This window comes from Alternaria ventricosa, assembly GCF_023758065.1.
Source record: "Alternaria ventricosa strain BMP 2768 chromosome Unknown scaffold_24, whole genome shotgun sequence".
NCBI lineage: Eukaryota > Fungi > Ascomycota > Dothideomycetes > Pleosporales > Pleosporaceae > Alternaria > Alternaria ventricosa.
Window position 1 is genome coordinate 154,535 of NW_026055704.1, and position 19,603 is coordinate 174,137.

Sequence of the window (19,603 nt, forward strand, 5' to 3'; positions counted from 1 at the left end):
GATGTGCTCGAGCGATATCGAAGCACACATGGAGCGAATGGTGCTGTTCCTATATCCATGTCAGTCTTGCTTGCTCTGCTGGCTCAAGCATCGACCAAATGCTTGTTGTTCGCGATGTGACTTGAAAGCGCTACAATCATGTATCAAGCATGTCTCGTTGCCACAATCGGCCTCCACGGTGCTATGAGACATAGTTGCCGGGAGCGTGTAAGCATTGTACTCATTCTTGAAGCAGTGTTACTGCGACATCGGCGGTTAGCTGAGACAGTGAGTGGTATTGAAGCGCATTCTGAGGGGTGTGGAACTCCACGAACCTGGTGACAATTCGCTCCTTCCATCTAGAACTCTTCCGGAACTCATCGTTTGTTTCAGCGCTAGACACGAAAAGGACAAAGAGGAAGCTGTACAACCAGCCTCTCGCATGATGCTGTAACAAATGAATAAGCCCTATCGGCCATGCAAGCCAATCTATAACCGCGACGGCTCCGCGCGTGTATAAATACGGAATGAACGTCGCCCTCCCAACGCCAAGACATGCATTCGTCAATCATACCATGCGACCTTCTACTGTGTCGCACATTGAGGACCCTCAGCCTCCTCATCATCGTCTTCCCACTCAGCACCACCTGCGCGTGGGTCTCCGCTGCCAGCGCCGTAGTCCTCCATGTCGGCGTCCCATTCGACGTCTACCTCTTCCACCTCTTCGTGCTTTTCTTCCGGCTTGTCGTCCTGTGGTAGCGCGTCCCGCAGCTTCTGTACCGCGGCGTCGTTCTTCAGCCAGCCGTCCTCGGGGAATTCGACGTCGACTACTAGGTAGAGATCGCCACGAGCGTCGCTGCGCTTGATAGGCATACCCTCACCTTCGATCTTGAGGATTTGTCCTGGTCTCAGGACGTTGCCGTCTGGTTGTTGTACGTTGAGCTTGAGACCCCGTCCGTCGAGATGAGTGATGACCACTCGGTTGAAGCCAGTCAAAGCCTCCACCAAGCTGACCTTTAGCTCGGCCCTCAGATCTGCACCTGCGCGCTCGAAGACATCGTGTGGTGTCTCTGTGAGCGTGAAGATGATGTCGCCTGGTTCCTGGTCGGGTACTTGGTCTGCTTCTCCTGCAAGTACTATGCGCTCGCCTTGTCGCGCACCACGGGGGATGTAAAGTTCGAGGACGTTTCTGGTTTCCACAACCTTCTTTCCTTTACACTTCTTGCAGCGATGCTTCTCGGGGATGACCTGGCCAGAACCTGAGCAGTTGCCGCAAGGAACGGTCTCTTGAGTGACGAGGCCGGGGCCGACCTGGCGGAGGACTTGCTTGGCACCTAGGAAAATTAGTATACTGGACTACTGCGAGATGAGAGAGCGGCCTACCGCGTCCGTTACAGACAGCACAAGAGTTGCTCTTAGCGCCCTGCTTGCCTCCACTGCCCTTGCACATGTTGCAGATAATGTTCTTGGTGCTGGAGAACTTGGTCGTCTTGCCCTTGTACAGCTCCTCCAGGCTGACCTCGTACTCCTGCTCTACCGATCGTCCTTTCCGTGGCACGTTTCGTCCACCGGGCATGCCTCCCATGCCGCCCATTCCAGGCATTCCGCCAAATCCGCCCATTCCGCCGAACATTTGCGCAAAGATGTCGTCGATGTCCGGGCCTTCGCCGCCCATACCGCCTCGGGACGGGTCGAAGGCAGCCATGCCGTGGGTGTCGTACATATGTCGCTTGTCATCGTCGGAGAGGATCTCGTAGGCTTGTTTCGCGGCCTTGAAGCGAGTCTCGGCCTCTGCGCGGTCATCTTCTGCGACCTTGTCGGGGTGATGTGCTAGCGCAGCCTGTCCGGGTCAGAATGGGGTCGCCCTTGCGTTGTTGTTGCTTACGAACCTTGTGGTATGCCTTCTTGATCTCGATCTTGCTCGCGCCCTTTTCGATCTCGAGGACCTCTGTTCGCGTTAGTAATGGCCCTAGCGCTCATGCGGGTATGCTTACCGTAGAGGTCGATTTCTTCATCCACTGGAGGTGGCATCGTGTTAGTGAGAGTCGTGTCGTAGTAGATTCGGAAGTACAAACTTTTGTGTTGTCGTTGTTGGGTTGGGCGTGGGTAATTGGGAAGCAGACAAAGTGGCGCAAAGTATGTACAAGAATAAAGCGAGATACAGCGACGTAAAGAGCCTCGTCCAGTGGGAGTGAAGGCAACAAAGTTTCTCCAGATTTGTCGATCGCAGGCAGGTAATGCGGGCCAAATTGTTAGCAGGCGCCGCCCCCACTAACGTCGAATCCCTGCACGTCATTTTCGCCCGCGAACTCGAACCCTTTGCGTCGCATCAACACCGCCATGTCGTTTTCCCTACTCCGCCCACGACTGTCCGAATACACGTGCCGGTCGTGTTTAATTCGCATCTCACGCGCTTCGCGACGTCCGATCTCTTCGAACACCCACTTCATCAAGGAAAACACAGCTAAAGCCGATGCAAAGTCCGCCGTACCAACATCTCCCGCACGGACGCGTTTTGCGCCTTCACCAACCGGCTACCTCCATCTTGGGTCACTCCGGACGGCGCTGTTCAATTACCTCCTCGCGAAACGGACGGGCGGCCAATTCCTTCTCCGGATAGAAGATACAGACCAGAAACGCACAATACCCGACGCCGAGCAGCGACTCTTTGACGATCTACGATGGGCAGGACTGCAATGGGATGAAGGGCCAGAGGTTGGGGGTCCATATGGACCATACAAGCAGTCAGAGAGGAGCGCGATATACAGGGAATACGCGCATCAGCTTCTGGAATCAGGCCACGCATACCGCTGTTTCTGTTCTTCCGAGCGCTTGAACGCGTTGGCGGAACACAGACACAAGCTCGGCATCGCAACCGACTACGACCGCACATGCGCCCCGCCCGCGATATCCAAGGAAGAGAGTGACGAAAGAGCGCACAAGGGCGAATCGCATACCATACGTCTCAAAGTCCCAGACCAGTACCCGACATACAAGGACCGCATCTACGGCACCTTCAGGCCTCTCAAGCGACGCGGCCATGTCACCGAATCCGCATACGAAGACCCGATTCTGCTCAAATCCGACGGCCTCCCCACATACCATCTCGCAAACGTAGTAGACGACCATCTCATGAAGATCACGCACGTAATCCGCGGAAGCGAATGGATGCCCAGCACCCCAAAGCACATCGCCATGTACCAAGCCTTCAGGTGGACACCCCCAGAGTTCGCCCACGTCGGCCTCCTCGTCGACGAAAACGGCAACAAGCTCAGCAAGCGAAACTTCGACACCGACATCACCGCCTTCAAGGAGATGGAAATCTTCCCCGAGACCCTCACAAACTTCGCCGCGCTACTAGGCTGGAGCCACAAGGAAAAGAGCGATGTCATGGACCTGAAGACACTAATTGATAACTTCAGCCTCAAATTCACAAAAGGCAACACCACCGTCACATTCGGCAAAATGCAATTCCTCCAACGCAAGCACGCCCTGCAACGCGCCTCGACCGGCGGCCCACCCCTCGAAGAAATGGTCCGCAACGTCTCGCGCCTCCTCACCTCCCCCGATTCGCCCTACCAAGACTGGAAGTCTATAATCAGAAGCCCCTTCCCCGACGACTACATCCGCTCCATCATAACCGCCGACGCAGAAAACTACACAAACGCAAACGAGTTCCTGTACCGCAACTCCTTCTTCTTCACCCCTTTACGTCCTTTCGACAAACAACCGCCCATGTCGACGACTTCCGATATACCCATGCGCGCACAGATGCTAGCGCAGCTTGAAGAGAAGGACTGGAATAAAGAGAACTTGATGCAGAAGGTGCATGAGATGATTGACGGAAGGCCAGAAGGGAAGAAGGGGGCGAAGGACGTGTATCATTATCTGAGGAAGACGGTTACAGGCCAGGAGCAGGGCATGAGGTTGTATGATATCTTCGTTATTCTGGGTAGGGAGGAGACGCTGAAGAGGTTGGGGTTGGGTGTTAATTAGAAGGATGTGTAATTATTGAAGTGTAACAATACTGTAGAAGAAACGAGTTATGACTGTACAGGACAGCACCACATCTTTCTACTTGAGGTCATGTTTGGGCTGATATACGTATGTAACCTTTCGGGAACAACGTTTTGCGCCTTCGCAAGGCTTAACGATACCCATGTTACTGGGAACTGAGTAATTCCAGCAGTCTCCTTGACCTCCCTCTGCAGCAACAGACAGATTCCCGGAGGATTCCGCAGTCCAGTAAGCGCTACACCTAGTGTATTTTGCAAAGGTGTACAGCCTGGCGTTCAAGTTCTCCTGACGAATTGCGCATTTGTTGTCAGCGACTGTCTCAATCAACCATCCACAAATGAATACGGGAGAATTGCCATCTCCTGCAGATGCTGTGGTGTCTGAGCAGATGTGTAGACTCACGATATCAGAGTCTGTTGCTGTTGCGGAAGATAGTTAAGGAGGATACGCAACATCAGCCCGTAGCTTTTGTAGCGATGGGTAGTAACGATGTAAAAGTCTACAAGACGAAGAGAAGGAATAGAGCATTACCTGAAGAAGTTGTAGAGCCGTTTTAGAATTAGGACGGTTCTAGCTCAGGTGCGCGATCTGATTCTTGTAGTAGTAATGGCTACTTCTCAAAGAACGAGGGCATAACTAGGTAGAAGAAGACGGCTCGGTAGGCTTCGCCTCGTCGCAGATGCACAGGTAATGAACTTCAGTATTCCCGTTTTTATCATGATGTATTATAGATCTGCCAGATACTATGTTAAACACAGGATGCTCAGACACTCGCTGAACAGTGAGCCATATACCCGTGAAAAGCCCCATAACCCGCGCCAAGACTACATGGTGGAACGTACACCAATACAACACCCAAATCCTGCATCAAGATTAAGCAGTAAGATCCTGTCCGTGAAATCGTCAGCACGTCGTACCAATCACCAAAGCCTCTTCACGGCCGCTTCAGTATTTCTTGCAAGCCACTCTCCTAGTATCCATGACTGCCGCTCCGGCGCTTGCTCGACTGTAGGCGTGTGTCTCGCGTATCTCTGCTTTGATTTCGTGAAGCCCATTCCCTCGATCGAGAATCCCGGTCTTGATGGTCTAGACGTCTAGTATGGTGCCGGCGAACAGTGTTGTCTTGTCGAGGAAGAGCAAAGGTGTCGCTCTCATAAGACCGCACATAGTCATCAACCATTGCTGGTCTCCGACTCGAATGGCCTGAAGCACGAGTTGAGTCTCTATGGTAATAGTCTCCGTACATGTACTGCTCTTGATGGGAACGGGGTCCGCGCGGCGGCGATCGAGTTCGCGGTGCTTTCGAGGGGCGGCTGGACTCGTCTTGTAATGGGGAACGTGATCGGCGGCGAGGTGGAGGGCCGTCTCGATCTCTTGGAACTGTATTGTCGAGGTAGTGGGGGATGTCTATAAGTGAGTAAGATCAGTGTATGGCCGGCGCTGTCAAGTAGCAAAGGAGTTGAATTGGCATAGACGGTCGCGTACCTTGAACGCCCTGGAAAGGTCCGGCGACGTTGTTTACTCTCTGCTGGTCTTGCTGCTGTCTTTCAACGTTTGTTGAGCGGTTCAAACTTGCTTGCTGTGCCGCCTGTTGACGTATTTCAGGGAACTGCCTGTATACCTCCTCGACTGACTCTTCCCCTTGCTCTTTGGAGAATGTATCCAAGCGTGCCCAGCTGCCCGGCTGAATTTCCCCAATGATCTGTACTGCAACCGTCAGTCGAATTTGCACCACTTCTGCGCCGTTGATGTACGCCTGACGGTCAATGGGGCGGTCGTGAAACACCCCGTAGACCGGTTCGTTCACAGTAGGGCCTCGACCGTCATGACTATACTCATTGTCGAGGAGTCGAAACAGTTTGTTCCTTTCAGAGAGTGGCTTTTTGAAAGGACCACGCTTCTTGTAAGTATAGTGACGTAAGCAAGTCGCGTATTCCGGTACATTTTCTCCGTCCATGTGAAGTTTCATGATGGTCATGGGCCGACGCTCGTTCGATAAGAGGCCGTTATGCGTCGGGACACCTTTCGCGGCGCCTGGGTCGCGTGCTTGTTGAGGATCTGGCGCGAGAATTATATGTCGAACTCGAATTTTGAGGCGATCGAGGCGCGACTTCATGGGCTTGACCTCCCACATATGTTCCTTCACGGGATACCTACGAGCCCTCCGCTTTGACAATTCCTCGTACCCACTTTCTGAATCAGAGGCGGAAGAGTCCGGAAAGTTGTCATCTTCATCTTGATGTATACCAGAATACCGGCTGTTGTCATACATGTCAGGGTCGTCCTTGTATAGCTGCTCGCTTTGCTTGCTTTCTCGACTCGGTCGATGCTGCGCGGAGGTCGCTTCGATGGCGGCGGCGGCGCCAGACAGTGCGTCGACCTCAGTTGTAGACGACTTGATAAAGCTCACCGCAGAAGTTGTTGGGGTAGTGACCTGTCTTCGGGGCCCGGTCGGTTGGACTGCATCCGTATCTGGGGCCGGTGTCGCTCGACTCCCATTCCTTGGCTGGTGGGGTGGGCGGGAAGTATCCTTCGTCGTGGTGTTTGTATCGCCGTCTTGGCTAGACGCAGACGGATGAGCCATAGCTCCGTCTAGTCTATGGTCTCTGCGCAAGTACTATGATGGTCAGCGGAGGACAAAGGCTAGAGATTCTGTCGAAACCAAAGTAACTCACCGCTGTGCCTCCAGATCAATCGAATAGCCGACGCGAAGGGCGCCAGCTGACCAGCTGAAAGATCGTGGTGGTAGTGGAAGGAATGGGAGCGTAATGAAATAATACCAAGAGGTTGTGACATAGAAGGTAGAATCCGCACTAGCGTGCGGGCAGTGAAAGATCTCATGTCTGCACTGACTAAATCACGAACGCGGACACAGATGAGATGCATTGCAGGTGAGCCGACGAGGACTGTGAACTCCCTTATAAGAAATTAGCTTCTCTTGTTTGCATATATGCATCCAAGTGTAGAGATTCTCCATACTCGGCTGCTCACATGATAGCAACATCCACCCAGGCATTTTTCTAGCTAACGAGAGTCAGTGAAGTCGTTATGAAGTATAATGAGGAGAAGACTCAACTCAGCACAATGGGCGTTTGAGGGTCCGAGCTGTGTAAATGATTACATCAGTAGAACAAAGCCGAGATTCTTTGTTCGCCCTACAAGCTCAGTGATCAATTAGGACCCTTGGAACGTCCTGGTTCCTTGAAACCTCTCTGATCGTCCCATTCTCCTAGACCCCTCAGATATCCTGCGCGACTGGATTGAATACAGGAATCATCTCCGCCATGTCTACTACGGATGGAACCCATCGCCAGAGAACAGACTCGGTGTCTGTTCGAAATGCAACCTCAAAGGGACGAGGTACGATCTACAAGGCCAGACATAAGATGGTGGTCTATAACATCACCAATCACTATCACCGCAGTAGTCGCTCAGCCTCAGGACGTGACCCAAAGACGTCCAGTCATACGCCTGTTGCCCACTCGTCCGAAGAGATACTGGACCAAAGAACGAGATCTGAATCTACAGACAGTGAACCAGCCTCGAACCGTACGAAACGTCATCAATCTCGGAAATCCCATCCACAACAAGACACCGCTGTGAACCCTTGGTATCTCCAAGGCGCATATGTTCCGAAGAAGCTCTACAACGATAAGCCTGCAGCTCTAGTCGCGATTAAAGACGGCAACGAAACACAACTAGCTATCCAAGTGTCACGCGATCTAGCGAGAACAATAGAAGGCGCGATCGAGAACAGCCGCGTATATCGGAACACCTCAAGCAGACGGCAGCAAGAACTTATCTTGGCTAAAAGTGACGAATACGACAATGCCCAATCTCTGGCTGGGATCAGAAGCAGGCTTGATGAACTGAGAAAAAAGGGAATACTTGACGACAATGACCAGGCGGTGTTGGCAAATTTGACATCGCAGCATCGCCGGGCGTTTGAGAAGCGAGGGAAAATTAGGGAGTCACTTGCAAAGTTGCAAGACCGAGAGAGTCGCATTGAACTGGAGTTCAAAGGTCGTTGGTTCGATGTAGAGAAGCTACTGGCAAAAGTATGGACGGATGCTCGCATCCCTCTGCGGAGACTACAACAGCCGGTGCCTGGAGGGAGTAGTCGCAACTCGTCTCAGTGGAGCCAGGATTATCGGCAGGAGCGCAGGGAAGAGAGGCTGGAACGGCGCAATGATCGGCCGAGTGCTCCTCGAGCAGAAACAAAGACGCCCTTTGACAAGGGAAAACTTGTTGATCCGCATAGTGAAGTTCTCAGTGCTATAGCGAGACTTTCACGTCGCCATAAAGATCTTCTCCGGGCCCGGGATCGATGCGAGAACTACTGCCATAATTACGATCGAGAAGGAGCCAGGTACCTCAAGGCCGTCCAAAACTCAAATGGTTCGAGGTCCTCCAACAGCATCAGGGAAGAGTTCAACAAGGGATTTCTCAGAGACGTGATACTTGACAAGAAAAGCTTGCAGGCCGCTAGAACCGACTACCTAGCTGCTCATGAGGAAGCTCGCAAACTCGGAATTCCCAAGAATTGCATTGACTTCGTAGAGTCTATCGATCTGCAGAGTTGTGATACCGGTATCATCATGGAGAAAGATGCCGTGAACCGCAGGGCCACCGGAGACGATCAACACAAGCTCGACAGCCGTATAAGAGCTTGGCGCACGTTGACTACTGCGGATCCATTACCGCAGCAGGTTGTTGTCGAAGATAGTCCGGATCGTTCGAGCTCGGCCAGTTCGGCAGGTCGTACGGAAAACTCTATAGAAACTGATGCATCCCGAGACCTGTCGAGAGACGCCGTGGTGAAGGGTGACGTTGGCAAACTAACGCGCGCAACACGTGAGCGCTTACAGGGGCAGCGTTCAGACGCAAGGACTGCATCCTCCGTAGTTCGAGGAATTGACACTGGTGTAAATGCCGACAAGGAGCTGAAGTCAGGCTCGGGGCCCAACCCAGAATCGAGAGCCAGAGAAAACGATGGCCCAGAAGTCAATCTTTGGAAGCCCTCGGATGGTATCAAGTTTTCGCGAACACCGGACAAAGTACCAGATGCGAACGACAACAAAGAAACAGTCAAGCCCAATCCCCCTGTCAGAGTTTCGCCACGCGGAGGCAAGAAGTCGATTGCTTATTTCTTCAAAGCACGGCCGAAATCGTCCAAACCAGTTGTGGGTCCTGGGAAGGCGGCCGATATTTCGAGTGCCGGTAAAGCAATGTCTGGAGAGAAGAGGAAAAGTAGCTCCGAAGGATCTCCTTCCAGTAATAAGCGGAGAAGGTCTGAAAGGCCGACCGCACCAGACTGAAGTGCCAGCACTCGCTGAGGATTTAGACTTCATGCAGGTAGGTGGGTGGAGACAAATGGTTCATTTGTTTGCAGACCGGCGCGGTAGAGCAACGATCACGCAGCGTGCCATGTGTGAAGAAAGAGGCATGCTGGACCGCAAGCAATGATGCTGAGAGGCTGGGGTGAGCAATGCAGATAGTCTCAGGCTATTGTAGGGGCTGAAAAGCTGCGAATGAGGATTCTCGGGGCCGCAAGCCGAGCTCGTCGACGATCAGAGTGCACGGCATGATGAGGAAACATCCATGTAGGTATCGCGCATTGTAGACGTGGCGTGTAGATGAAGTTGCGATGACTGTAGATGGAAAGAGGTACGGCAGGCGAGGATGCCTCGCGCATGGATGACGCTTCGAAATATTACGTAAGCGGGGTGGCCTTTGCTTCGGCATCGTCTCATGAGCGTACCTTCCCGATCTTCTTCCTCCTCAACCTACATGTCGTGGAAGAAGCCAAGGTATCAACGTGTTTTTGGTTACCTGCGTTGCATCACAATAATTACAGATCCAATTATCTCACTATGGACCAATTTGATACGGCACCTCCAAAGCCATTACGCGTATGTGCAGGCGGACAGCTCTTCCGCTATCGACCAACGCAACAGTCTCTTTGAACGAGTTGTGCACACTACGCTCGGCCTACCAGTCACTGTACGGACTTTCATCACCATAGCTATAGTAACTTCCGTGACTCCCATATCCGTCGTCATCATCGTAGCGCGCGCCAGTCCGGCTGTCACGTGCAGGCGGGTTGCGACGGCCACGACGCTCGTTGTACCTCTCATCGTAATCATCATATTGGCGATTGTTGCGACCATCGTACTCCTCATCGTAGCGATCGTCACGCCAATTATCTCGATCGTCTCGGCCGCCTATTGGCGAACGATATCCTGGGGTATCATCCTGACTATTCTCGTGGTCGTTGCGGTCCACGTTCGCACCATCGTAGCCTTCCTCGCCGCCGCCGTTCACAGCAACCTGATAGTCTTGAACATTTTCTTCATCTCGGTACTTGCGATAGTCGTAGTGCGCGATGTTCTGCTGTCCGGTACCGGTATTCAAGTGCATGTTGTTGTAGTCGCCGCTGATGGTGATGTGACGAACTATTCCACCACACCGCATGGACCCGTGTGAGCGGGATGGAACGTTCGCGTTATCCTCATTGAGCGGCGCCGGGGCAGTCTCTTCAGGGTAAGCAGGAGGTGGTGAAGCTTGTTCGGGCTCTTCAAGTCTGCCAACAACGTCCGCCGTGGCCGTCGCCGCGGTGGAACGCTTTGATAGATGAACGCCATTCGCCGCATCACGCATGCGCTGACCCTCTTCTGTATACGACTGTAGCCCAGACTCCAGCCAATCATCGATCTCATCATGAGCTTCGTCTTGAGTTGGACGGGACACTAGCATGGCAGCTGGGCCTCTTGGTGCGCCTTTTGGTATGTATGAAGGTACTACGTATGCGTTCATGCGACGCGAAGCTGTAGCATCAGATCCCGACATTTTGACCTGCTCAAAATTATGCTGATGTGTGTTGACAGGGCAGATGTGAAGGCTCAGTGGTGGGTTGTACCGCTACGTGGCAGAGAGTGCAGAGTTATCAAGGTTGCAGAGCTTTTAAGAAGAAGAGATGGAATTCAACAGGGTAATGTGATGAGTGCAACTGACGCATTCACAGATATCAGATGACTTAGATTCACTGCTATGGGTTACTACCGATACGGTTCGGTGGTTCCACGGTGATCACTCTCATTTCACACAAACAAACACAATCATCTCTTTAATCCTCATTTCAAACAGTTGTTGAGGCCAGCGATGGCGCGCTACAACCCCGTCGGTCGTTAGAGAGCTTGGAGAGACAGCCTTCGCCATGCCAACAGCGTGCATGACTACACGAGAGCATGCTTTAGATCAGAGAAGAAGAAATGGATATAATAAAGTAGCTGAATCTGATAACCCCCCTCTACCAGTGTCTACCGCCAAGTCACTCCATTCCATTGATGCGCATTCGCCATCGAACCCTTTGTACCGCGCTAACAATGACAAAGCGTTCACGCAGCACCCACACGTGCTTAACAATGAGCATTGTGCAAGCAAAGTGAACAGCTCCCTAGCATGGACCGCTTCACCAAGATACCTACACACATGCACTCTCACAGTCACTTACGGCATCCTACATACTTACATCTCATTTCACCCAAGCATCAGAATCAAGATGCCCCAATGGACATGTGAAGTGTGCCGCTGGCCCAACGAAGAGAACGCGGAGTCATGTACACAATGCGAAAAATCGACACGTGACGGTAATCCGGGTATGACAGAGGGCGAGTCTAGCTCAGAGGAGGAGCAGCCTGAGACACCGGAGAAGGATGAAGTGCCGCAAGAGTATGAGCTGCCGGATGAGGACGGTGAAGATGTGGGGGAGGACGAGGAAGAAGAAGGCAATGAAGAGGGGGACCCATGAAGAAGAACATGTCGGGTCCACTTAAACAACGAGAGTGTTATACCTGTTGCGAACGCGGTCATAGGTTTCATAATCCGCTCATCCACACTCCACAGCCACATCACTTCCAACTTCCTACAACAACGCCCAAGCCAAAACCACCGCGACCATCCCACTACCCACAACAGGACTAAGCCTCCCCGCCGCACCAGTCGGTGCAGGCGACGCCGCCGCATCACCCCCTTCTTCCGTCGCAGAACCCACATTCGCAATCGCCACACCACCAACATCCGTCCCATTCTGACACTGATCATCCGACAGCAACTCCGCCGTAGCGTTGAACATGATATCCGCGCACTGTCACTCGTTAGCACCACATCCCCTCCCCCTACCTCAAACCACCAGAAAGAAGATCCTCACTCACATTATACAACGCACTCCCACTATGCCCCAACTGAATAACCTGCACCGTCGCCATCAACCCATTAATCCGCTCATCATCCAGCCCACTGTACCCCGCCGCCTTGAACCCTTCTTCCAGATTCGCTTTCCCGGTTTCTCGCATGCAGAACACACCGGCGCCGGTTTGGTTGAACATTTCCAGGAGGGTGATGTTGAAGTTTGTGGCGTTGCTGCCGAGGGCTAGGTTCACGGAGGTGAGGGCTGAGGTGTGCGAGCCGTTTATGATTGTGGCGCCGCCGGTGGGGGGCCAGAGAGTGCCTGGGGGTGGGTTAGTGGGTTGAAGAGGGTTTGGGGTAGGAGAGGGTGGTTTGAGATGGGTAGGCAGGATTTTGGGGAGAAGAAAGAGGAATGGGATGCGTACGGTTCGCCATGTCTGTTGTTTCATTTACGTTGGCGCAGGGGTAGATCCATTGGCTAGCTGGTTCTTCAAAGGAGCTACCGCGCCATGTAGGTGCGAGGAGTCGGAAGTGAGCGTTTGCGCCCGCGGCGAGGGCGGCGACTGTGAGGAGGGTGGTTGACAACATGGTCGCTGTAACGGCTGGAAGGTTATGCTGCAAGTAGGTACAGTCGTAGGGTAGGTAAGGACGAGGAGATGCGGAAGTAAAAAGATGTTGGATGGGAAAAGAGATCCGTTCACTCAACCAGCGCACAGCATCTGACATGCAGCTGCCAAACCCTTTATACCCACCCCAACTTCCAACACACCTTCCCTTCCATCGCCTCCGAATCCAATTTCACCCACCTACCCGCCTACTAACGGAACCTCAATCCCTCTATCCCGCTGCCAAGCATCCACAACCCATCCACAACCCAGCCTCCACTCACCTAACCACTCCCACAGCATCGTGAAAGCTCAGATACTGTATGTGCGATCCAATGGAAACCCAAGGTCTTACTCAAAAGTCTCGAACCGGTGTGCACGCATCCACTAATGATTGTAGCGAACATGTTGTGGCGCGAGCTATAGCAGCGACCCTGCATACAGACCCCGGGATAATGTGCTCAAGTGAGCAAGTTTATGTCTTGGCGTAATAGCCGACAACATCAAGCTGAGAGACAGCGGAGATGAGATGAGGGAGCGAAACCAGAGAGGATGTCCATGGCTAGATCTTGGGGTGAATGCGATCCATGGAAGGTCGGAGAAGCGAGAAGGTGGTGTCGAACATGCCGTGGAGTGGTTGTGGAGTTGAATGTAGAAGTCGGGGGAACGCTAACGCCAATCAGGCATGGCTTGAGATGATGCATTGCATCTAGGTACCGCAGATCAACAGGACCACGCATAGGGAATAAGATAACCGTAGATGAACATGACTGTATTGCAAGGTCTGGTATCATAAAGACTCACTAATCAAAAACTCCATACCCAATGCCATGCCCAATGCCCTGACCCAAGCGCCGAAGAACCATTCATCAAAACATGCTACTTTTCTTCTTCTTGATCTTCTCGGCATTGCTCTCACTTTGTGTTCTCAAGCCCCAGAAACTCTTTTTAGCCTTGGCAACAGGCTTCGGCAGTCCGTTGCTGAAGAAGCTGCTCTGACTAGCGGCGGGCCGATGTTGTACAGGCGTCTGCAGGTATACACCTTGGGGTTGCTGCATGCGCGGGGGCTGTGCGGGAACGGGTGCAGGGCGGGGTGCGGGACTCGGTCGCTGGTTCTGCCATCCGCCCTGTACGAGGGGGGCGGAGTGTCGCTGAGGCTGTGGGGCGGGGCGCTGGAGGAGGTTGGATTGGTCGCCAAACTGCTTCTTCAAACGTTCCGTCTCCTTGTCGATCTCGGCTTGCTTCCGGCGTCGCTCCTTCTCTTCGCGTTCCTTCTGCTTTCGCTCCTGCTCGAGAAACTGCAGCGTCTTGCGTTCTTGTTCCTCTTCCTGCCTGCGTCGAGCTCTTCGGTTTGCTTCTTCCTGTCGCTTCTGCTCGCGTGCCTCAGCCTCCACTTGTGCCTTCAAGCGCGCAGTCTCTGCGTCAAGCTCCCATTGTGCTCGTGGATCTAATCTTGGCCCCGGCTGCCGTTGTTGTGTTGGGCGCTGTGGTTGAGGCGGGCGCTGCTGTTGAACAGGTCGCTGAGGTTGGACGGGTTGTGGAGGCTGGCTGGGACGGGCCTGGTTCGTAGCTAGCGGAGGAAGCGAAGAGCGCTTGGCGGCATTGTTGTTGCTGGTATACGAAGGTGGAGGTACCTGTGCGTTCGCGCCAGCACCGCCGGCAGGCTGAAGGGCAACCTTCTCGGGTGGGTATTGCGAGGATGAAGGGGTGTAGGCTGGCGGTGGAGGAGGCTGTGGTGTCATGACTGGTGCTGTGATGTTCGGGCCTTCGAGCGGCGACGAGCCTTTCCTTGCGCGCACGCCCGCGCTGTTCTTTCGAATGTTGGCGTTGATGTGGAACTGGTCGTTCAGATCGCTGAAGAACAGATCGCGTATCACCGCGGCCCCAATGAGCAGAGCTACCTCGAGACCTTTGTAGTCCTCGATCTCGACGCGGTAGAGGTTGGACTCCATGATTGTGAGCTCCTTCAGGCCAGAGAACAGAGCAACAGCAATGTCCGGTTCCTTGCTCTTCTTGACCTTCTTGCCAGTCGGATCGGTCGATTTGCCCGTCATGTAGCAGGTCATGTCTTTGCCCAGCCTGCCCTCCTTCCGCCAGGCAAAGTTGACTTTGGGCGTGTTCGCGTCGCTGCCGGGGTCCGCCAGGCTACGATCGAGAGTTGAGTTGCTCGGGGTCCTGAAGGTGACCTGGGGTATGCTGAACTCCCAGCTTACGGTGCTGCTCCATTTTGCAGTCGAGTGCTTAACGACAACGCGGGAATCGGGGTTGTAGAGTTGGATAGCGAATTCGGTGGGGTAGATGGGCTGGGGTGGGGGCGGCACTCCGCCATTCCTTCGAATCTCCTCCTGTGAGAGTGTTGGGTGTGACCATCCTGGCTTCGCAAGCACTTCGCCGTATAGAACCTCGGGGTTACGCGAGTCGAACAAGGCGACGGCGTATGTGTTCTTCGCATCGTTGGAGGCTGGGTCAACGTGGTGCAGGGCATATTGCGCCTCGGGCTCGGAGCCGTTCTGGGTAAAGTAGAAGGATTCGTGGTGCTTGAGCTTGTCGGTCGAGGCCTTGAGAAAGAAGGCTAGAGGTTGGTTAGTACCACTGACACTATTGACATAGCGATTGGCCCGGAAGGCTGGGAACACGTACTGGGGAGGTTCTCGTCTAACATTGCGTCATATTATACCCGTCTGGATACTGCGTGTGGTTTGTGATGTGACCAGGTGCCTGGAACAAACGATGAGCTGGCAGGTTAGCGGGTGTGCGGCGGCGGCGTGGACATGTTATGGCTGGTTGACCGGATACGCGTCTCCCATGAGGCTGTACGCATATCCCTGCAACTGCGCCGGGAGCCGCTGCCCAATGACGCTGATCTGCCCCGCTTATCCGCTATTCTTGGTCAAGTCAGCCTCGCGCGAACCGTTCTTCGCGCGTCCACGTGCTGCTCTCATTTTCACTCGTTCATCCGTATATCGTACCCTTCACCATCCTACCTGCCATTGGACGTTCGCAAAAGTCGACCCTCTGATCTATGACGCCAAGCAGGCTTGTGGCATGTTGACGATGCTTGCGCAATGCACCGCAGCGGCGTTTCACCACGGCCCGCAGCACAGCCGACCGAGTGATGACCGCAGCCCATCGACATTTCCAAGCTCAGCGCTATAACTAACGTCGCTTGCTAGTCGCCTCGCGATCGAGGCTTGTCAACGGTTCACTAACTTGGCATCTTCGATTGTCCTGGAATTACGACACACCTACGCGTCTTTTGGCGAAGCAGCACACATACGTCTCGCAAGGCATGCTGCTTTGAGATCGATATCCACTCTGCAGAGGCGGGGAAGCGACTCTCGGCCCAATGGAAGCTTCAATCTTTCAATGGATGCACAAATTGTCAACACTCAGACTCCGCTTATCAATGCAGAAGTGCTTTTCTCCGACCATTGACAGCCTGACGGTAACGGCTGTCTATCTTACCCTCACTAATCACGGGAACTCTACGTGAGTGCCAAAGCAGGAATACGTACTCACCCAATACACAATGTGTCTCTCAAACACGAGGGCGGAAACAAAAAGGAAGGAAGAGGAAAAAAGCAATGGAGCACAAGCGCTTCATAACCCCAGGATCGTCTAACTTCCTCTAGCCCTCATCGGTTTCATTTGCCTCTCGCCACCACGTCCGTTCAACACAGAGTACACATACCAGATCATTCCCTGGATGGTATGACCCACGCCATGCATAATTCATTCGCAAGACTTGAACGTAGGAGAGTTCTCGGAAGAGGCACACAATGGCGACATCAGCCCTACAAAGCTCACGGGGTGGCTTTGTGATGAGGGCGTTGACATCGAAAGAGTGATCTATTGACCACTTCAGCTCAGCCGTCCGATCACCGATGCACCGTACTGGAGCGACTACTTGGGTATGATCCTGTACCGATACTCGCCAATATGCTACGATAGGAGTTGGGTGAGTGCGCGCAAGGTACGTGTCTTAATCTCTCTTCGCCGGACTGGACGCCAAAGTGGACGAAGATTCCACATAATGTCATCGAAATGGATGTTAGAATGGATGGGGTAAGAATCAGACACATTATTCGCGCGTATTCACTTTATTGAGACGTCGGATTCACGACGTGTTTGACGCACGCGATTTTCTACTTGGTTCCGCGCTAGCTGCTATTGTCCAGCTGGACCCTGATCCTACGTTTGCACCTTCCACCGATTTGCATTACCACACATTGCGACATCACTTGTCAACGTCCGCAGACCAACTAACCTCACGTGTCCGCGGTATCCACATCACCAGTCATGACTGAACGAGCACCCGCCGCCGACGCACGCCTGCAGCAGGTTCTGGAACATGTCAACACCACTTCTGATATCGGCGCTGTCGCAGCCGAGACAACTCCCTACAATACGGTTACCAGTGCAACTACTCTACCAGGAAGCAGGCTTCCTAGTTCTGCTATATCATCGATTAAACACGGCGAGTCTGGGTCGTCGGAACATGCGGCGGTCCCATCGACAGCCAAGGTGACTACTCAAGGACACGTCTTGTACCGCAGCGCTGGTATACAAACACTCCCACCAAGCAATGCCGATGGTTTCCGCAAGATCTACGATCGCGAGCCTACACACCAGGAGCTCGTCAGCAAGATTGGATCTGCCGCGCTTGGTCGCTACAAGCCGGGATCATCAGCGAACCCGCAGGATGTCGTTCTGAGTGCGCCATTCTCCACCCTGAACGTTTCTGATAGACGTGCAAACTATGTCACCTCATCGTTCCAGACCAAGGATGCAACACAATGCAAGAAGGACCTTCTAAAAGCGAAGGTCAAGGCATCACTGTTGGTTAACAAACAGCGCGACGCCGCTCTGTCGGCAGGATACAAGGTCTGGTCGGAAACAAGAGACGACTACGTCGTACACTCAGAGCAACTGGACACCAGTGTTCAATTTGATCACGAAGGCAACGCGACCAACGCGAATGTTGACGGCCTTTCCCTACCCAACATCTACGGCGAAGAGATCGAGTCGCGCCCTACCATCACCCATCCCACACAACTCTCAAATCGCAGGACTCCAGAGACAGACCCCGGGCTTGACACAAAAGCAAGGGAGCACTCCTTCAGCGCAGCTTCAAGTCTCACGCCGCCCCCAACGCCGCCCTCACTCAAATTGCACGATGCCATTGCCAATGGGGGCACTCCCCAACGCATTCGGACTGTCGAAACTTGCATACCTAGTGAGAAGTCCGATCCACCGTCCATCGAAAATTACGGCTACGTTCAGCTCGTTCCAAAACAAGCCAGAAAGCAAGATGTGGACGGAGATAGTGGTCAAGAACAAAAGCAACAGAAGAGAAGGAGCTCAGACGTAAGCAAGCAGGACTCTACGGAGGGCCAGAAAGAGAGGCCGGCCGTCATTGAAAGCAATGAAGGGACCGTAATGGTGTTCGGGGGCGAGAGATTCGCGGATGAGTACATTGTTTACGACGCCACGATGTCGAATGATACGAACTCAGACACATCATCTCGATCGCCTTCTAACATAAGCAAGAAGAGGAAGTATGTCGACCAATGCGAGCCTGAAGTGACTGCCAGACCGCCAAAGCGCTTCAAGTCGTCAGCCACTCACGCCGATTCCTCCCCTGCCAGAACGGATACTAAGACAGAACGTTTCGGACAAGAAAATAATGACAGTGTCGCGCGCAATGACGCGACGATTACCAGGATCGAATGCGCGCAACGCGACGAAGCTTCTGGGGTGGCAAAACGGCACCGTGGCCGGTCTATTTCTCCAAGTCGACCAGGCGAAGGCCAACATCACTCCGAAGATGATCGCCACTCGCGCAATTCACGAAAAGATCGGGAGCCCAGACGGCGAAGCCGATCCCCCACTGCTCGACACGACGAAATTTGTTATAGGTCGAGGAGCAACACCAGACGACAGTCAGAGAGCCCACTCAAAGAGGGGCGTCGACTCCACATGACAGAGTCGCAGCCGCGCCAGACAGACCCAAGTCATCAACTTGCGAAGTCTGCAGTGACAGAGCAGAAAATAACGGAGAAACAAGCACAACCCTCAAGTGACTTGGACGAGACAGTCCTCGCACGCAAGAAGGAAGACGACAAGCGAATGGAGCGAGCGAAGCAGATCACCAACGAAAAGGTGGCAAAGCATCGCCAACAAGAAGAAGCCGAGATACAGCTTGCGAAGCAGATCAATGACGAGAAGCTTGCAAAGCGTCGTCAAGAAGAGGAAGCCGAGATGCAGCGAGCGCGTGAAGCAAAGAACCAGCGAAAGCTCGAGACTGAAGAGAAGAAGCGAGCTCAAGAAGAAGAGTCTCGTCGCCGAGAAGAGGAGAAGGACAGGCAACGCCGCCGTCGCCGTCGCGGAGATTCACAAGAGAGGAGTAGCAGCAAACGTGCGACAGTAGTGGAACCACCAGCGGAGCCAGCTGCGCCGGTCGACAGATATGCACTGGCACGAGAAGTTGAGGCACGACGCCGAGAAAAGATGTTTGCAGCGCGTTCTACTGGTGAGGTGGACAGTCGAGCGCATGAACGGTCAGCTGCCACAAACAAGCGTGGCAGTAGATTAGAAGTAGAGCCAAAGAAGCCAGAAAAGAAGGTGGAAGATGCCAAGGTAAGTAAGCCAAAAGCGAAGCCGAGACCGAGTCGGACTGCTCGCGGAGAGATCGAGCGTTACGATCCGAAGAAGAGGTTTGGACGTGGCGAATAGAGCTTATTTCTAGTGTTGAGGTGGGTACAGTGCGGTGGTATGAGGATCGCCCTATACAAGGGAATAACTTAACACCCGGA

General features: G+C 53.4%; 7 protein-coding genes across 7 annotated transcripts; 2 read left to right on the top strand and 5 right to left on the bottom strand.

The window, feature by feature from the left end:
* Positions 1–564: 564 nt before the first annotated feature.
* On the bottom strand, positions 565–2,010 carry J4E93_009763 (uncharacterized protein; the record flags this gene model as incomplete). Its single annotated transcript, XM_049347652.1, has 4 exons — positions 565–1,313; positions 1,363–1,819; positions 1,869–1,927; positions 1,974–2,010. 4 exons carry the CDS (start codon positions 2,008–2,010, stop codon positions 565–567), a joined length of 1,302 nt encoding a protein of 433 aa, XP_049195153.1.
* A 309-nt stretch (positions 2,011–2,319) lies between these two features.
* J4E93_009764 (uncharacterized protein) lies at positions 2,320–3,975 on the top strand (the record flags this gene model as incomplete). The annotated part of the gene is made up of 1 exon (XM_049347653.1): positions 2,320–3,975. The coding sequence occupies one exon, from the start codon at positions 2,320–2,322 to the stop codon at positions 3,973–3,975; it is 1,656 nt and encodes a 551-aa protein (XP_049195154.1).
* A 1,107-nt stretch (positions 3,976–5,082) lies between these two features.
* J4E93_009765 (uncharacterized protein) lies at positions 5,083–6,580 on the bottom strand (the record flags this gene model as incomplete). Its single annotated transcript, XM_049347654.1, has 3 exons — positions 5,083–5,369; positions 5,482–5,825; positions 6,252–6,580. 3 exons carry the CDS (start codon positions 6,578–6,580, stop codon positions 5,083–5,085), a joined length of 960 nt encoding a protein of 319 aa, XP_049195155.1.
* A 3,407-nt stretch (positions 6,581–9,987) lies between these two features.
* On the bottom strand, positions 9,988–10,752 carry J4E93_009766 (uncharacterized protein; the record flags this gene model as incomplete). Its single annotated transcript, XM_049347655.1, has 1 exon — positions 9,988–10,752. One exon carries the CDS (start codon positions 10,750–10,752, stop codon positions 9,988–9,990), a length of 765 nt encoding a protein of 254 aa, XP_049195156.1.
* Positions 10,753–11,920: 1,168 nt separating this feature from the next.
* On the bottom strand, positions 11,921–12,771 carry J4E93_009767 (uncharacterized protein; the record flags this gene model as incomplete). The annotated part of the gene is made up of 3 exons (XM_049347656.1): positions 11,921–12,142; positions 12,210–12,505; positions 12,609–12,771. The coding sequence occupies 3 exons, from the start codon at positions 12,769–12,771 to the stop codon at positions 11,921–11,923; spliced, it is 681 nt and encodes a 226-aa protein (XP_049195157.1).
* Positions 12,772–13,657: 886 nt separating this feature from the next.
* J4E93_009768 (uncharacterized protein) lies at positions 13,658–15,450 on the bottom strand (the record flags this gene model as incomplete). The annotated part of the gene is made up of 2 exons (XM_049347657.1): positions 13,658–15,360; positions 15,429–15,450. 2 exons carry the CDS (start codon positions 15,448–15,450, stop codon positions 13,658–13,660), a joined length of 1,725 nt encoding a protein of 574 aa, XP_049195158.1.
* Positions 15,451–17,087: 1,637 nt separating this feature from the next.
* J4E93_009769 (uncharacterized protein) lies at positions 17,088–19,523 on the top strand (the record flags this gene model as incomplete). Its single annotated transcript, XM_049347658.1, has 1 exon — positions 17,088–19,523. One exon carries the CDS (start codon positions 17,088–17,090, stop codon positions 19,521–19,523), a length of 2,436 nt encoding a protein of 811 aa, XP_049195159.1.
* Positions 19,524–19,603: the final 80 nt, after the last annotated feature.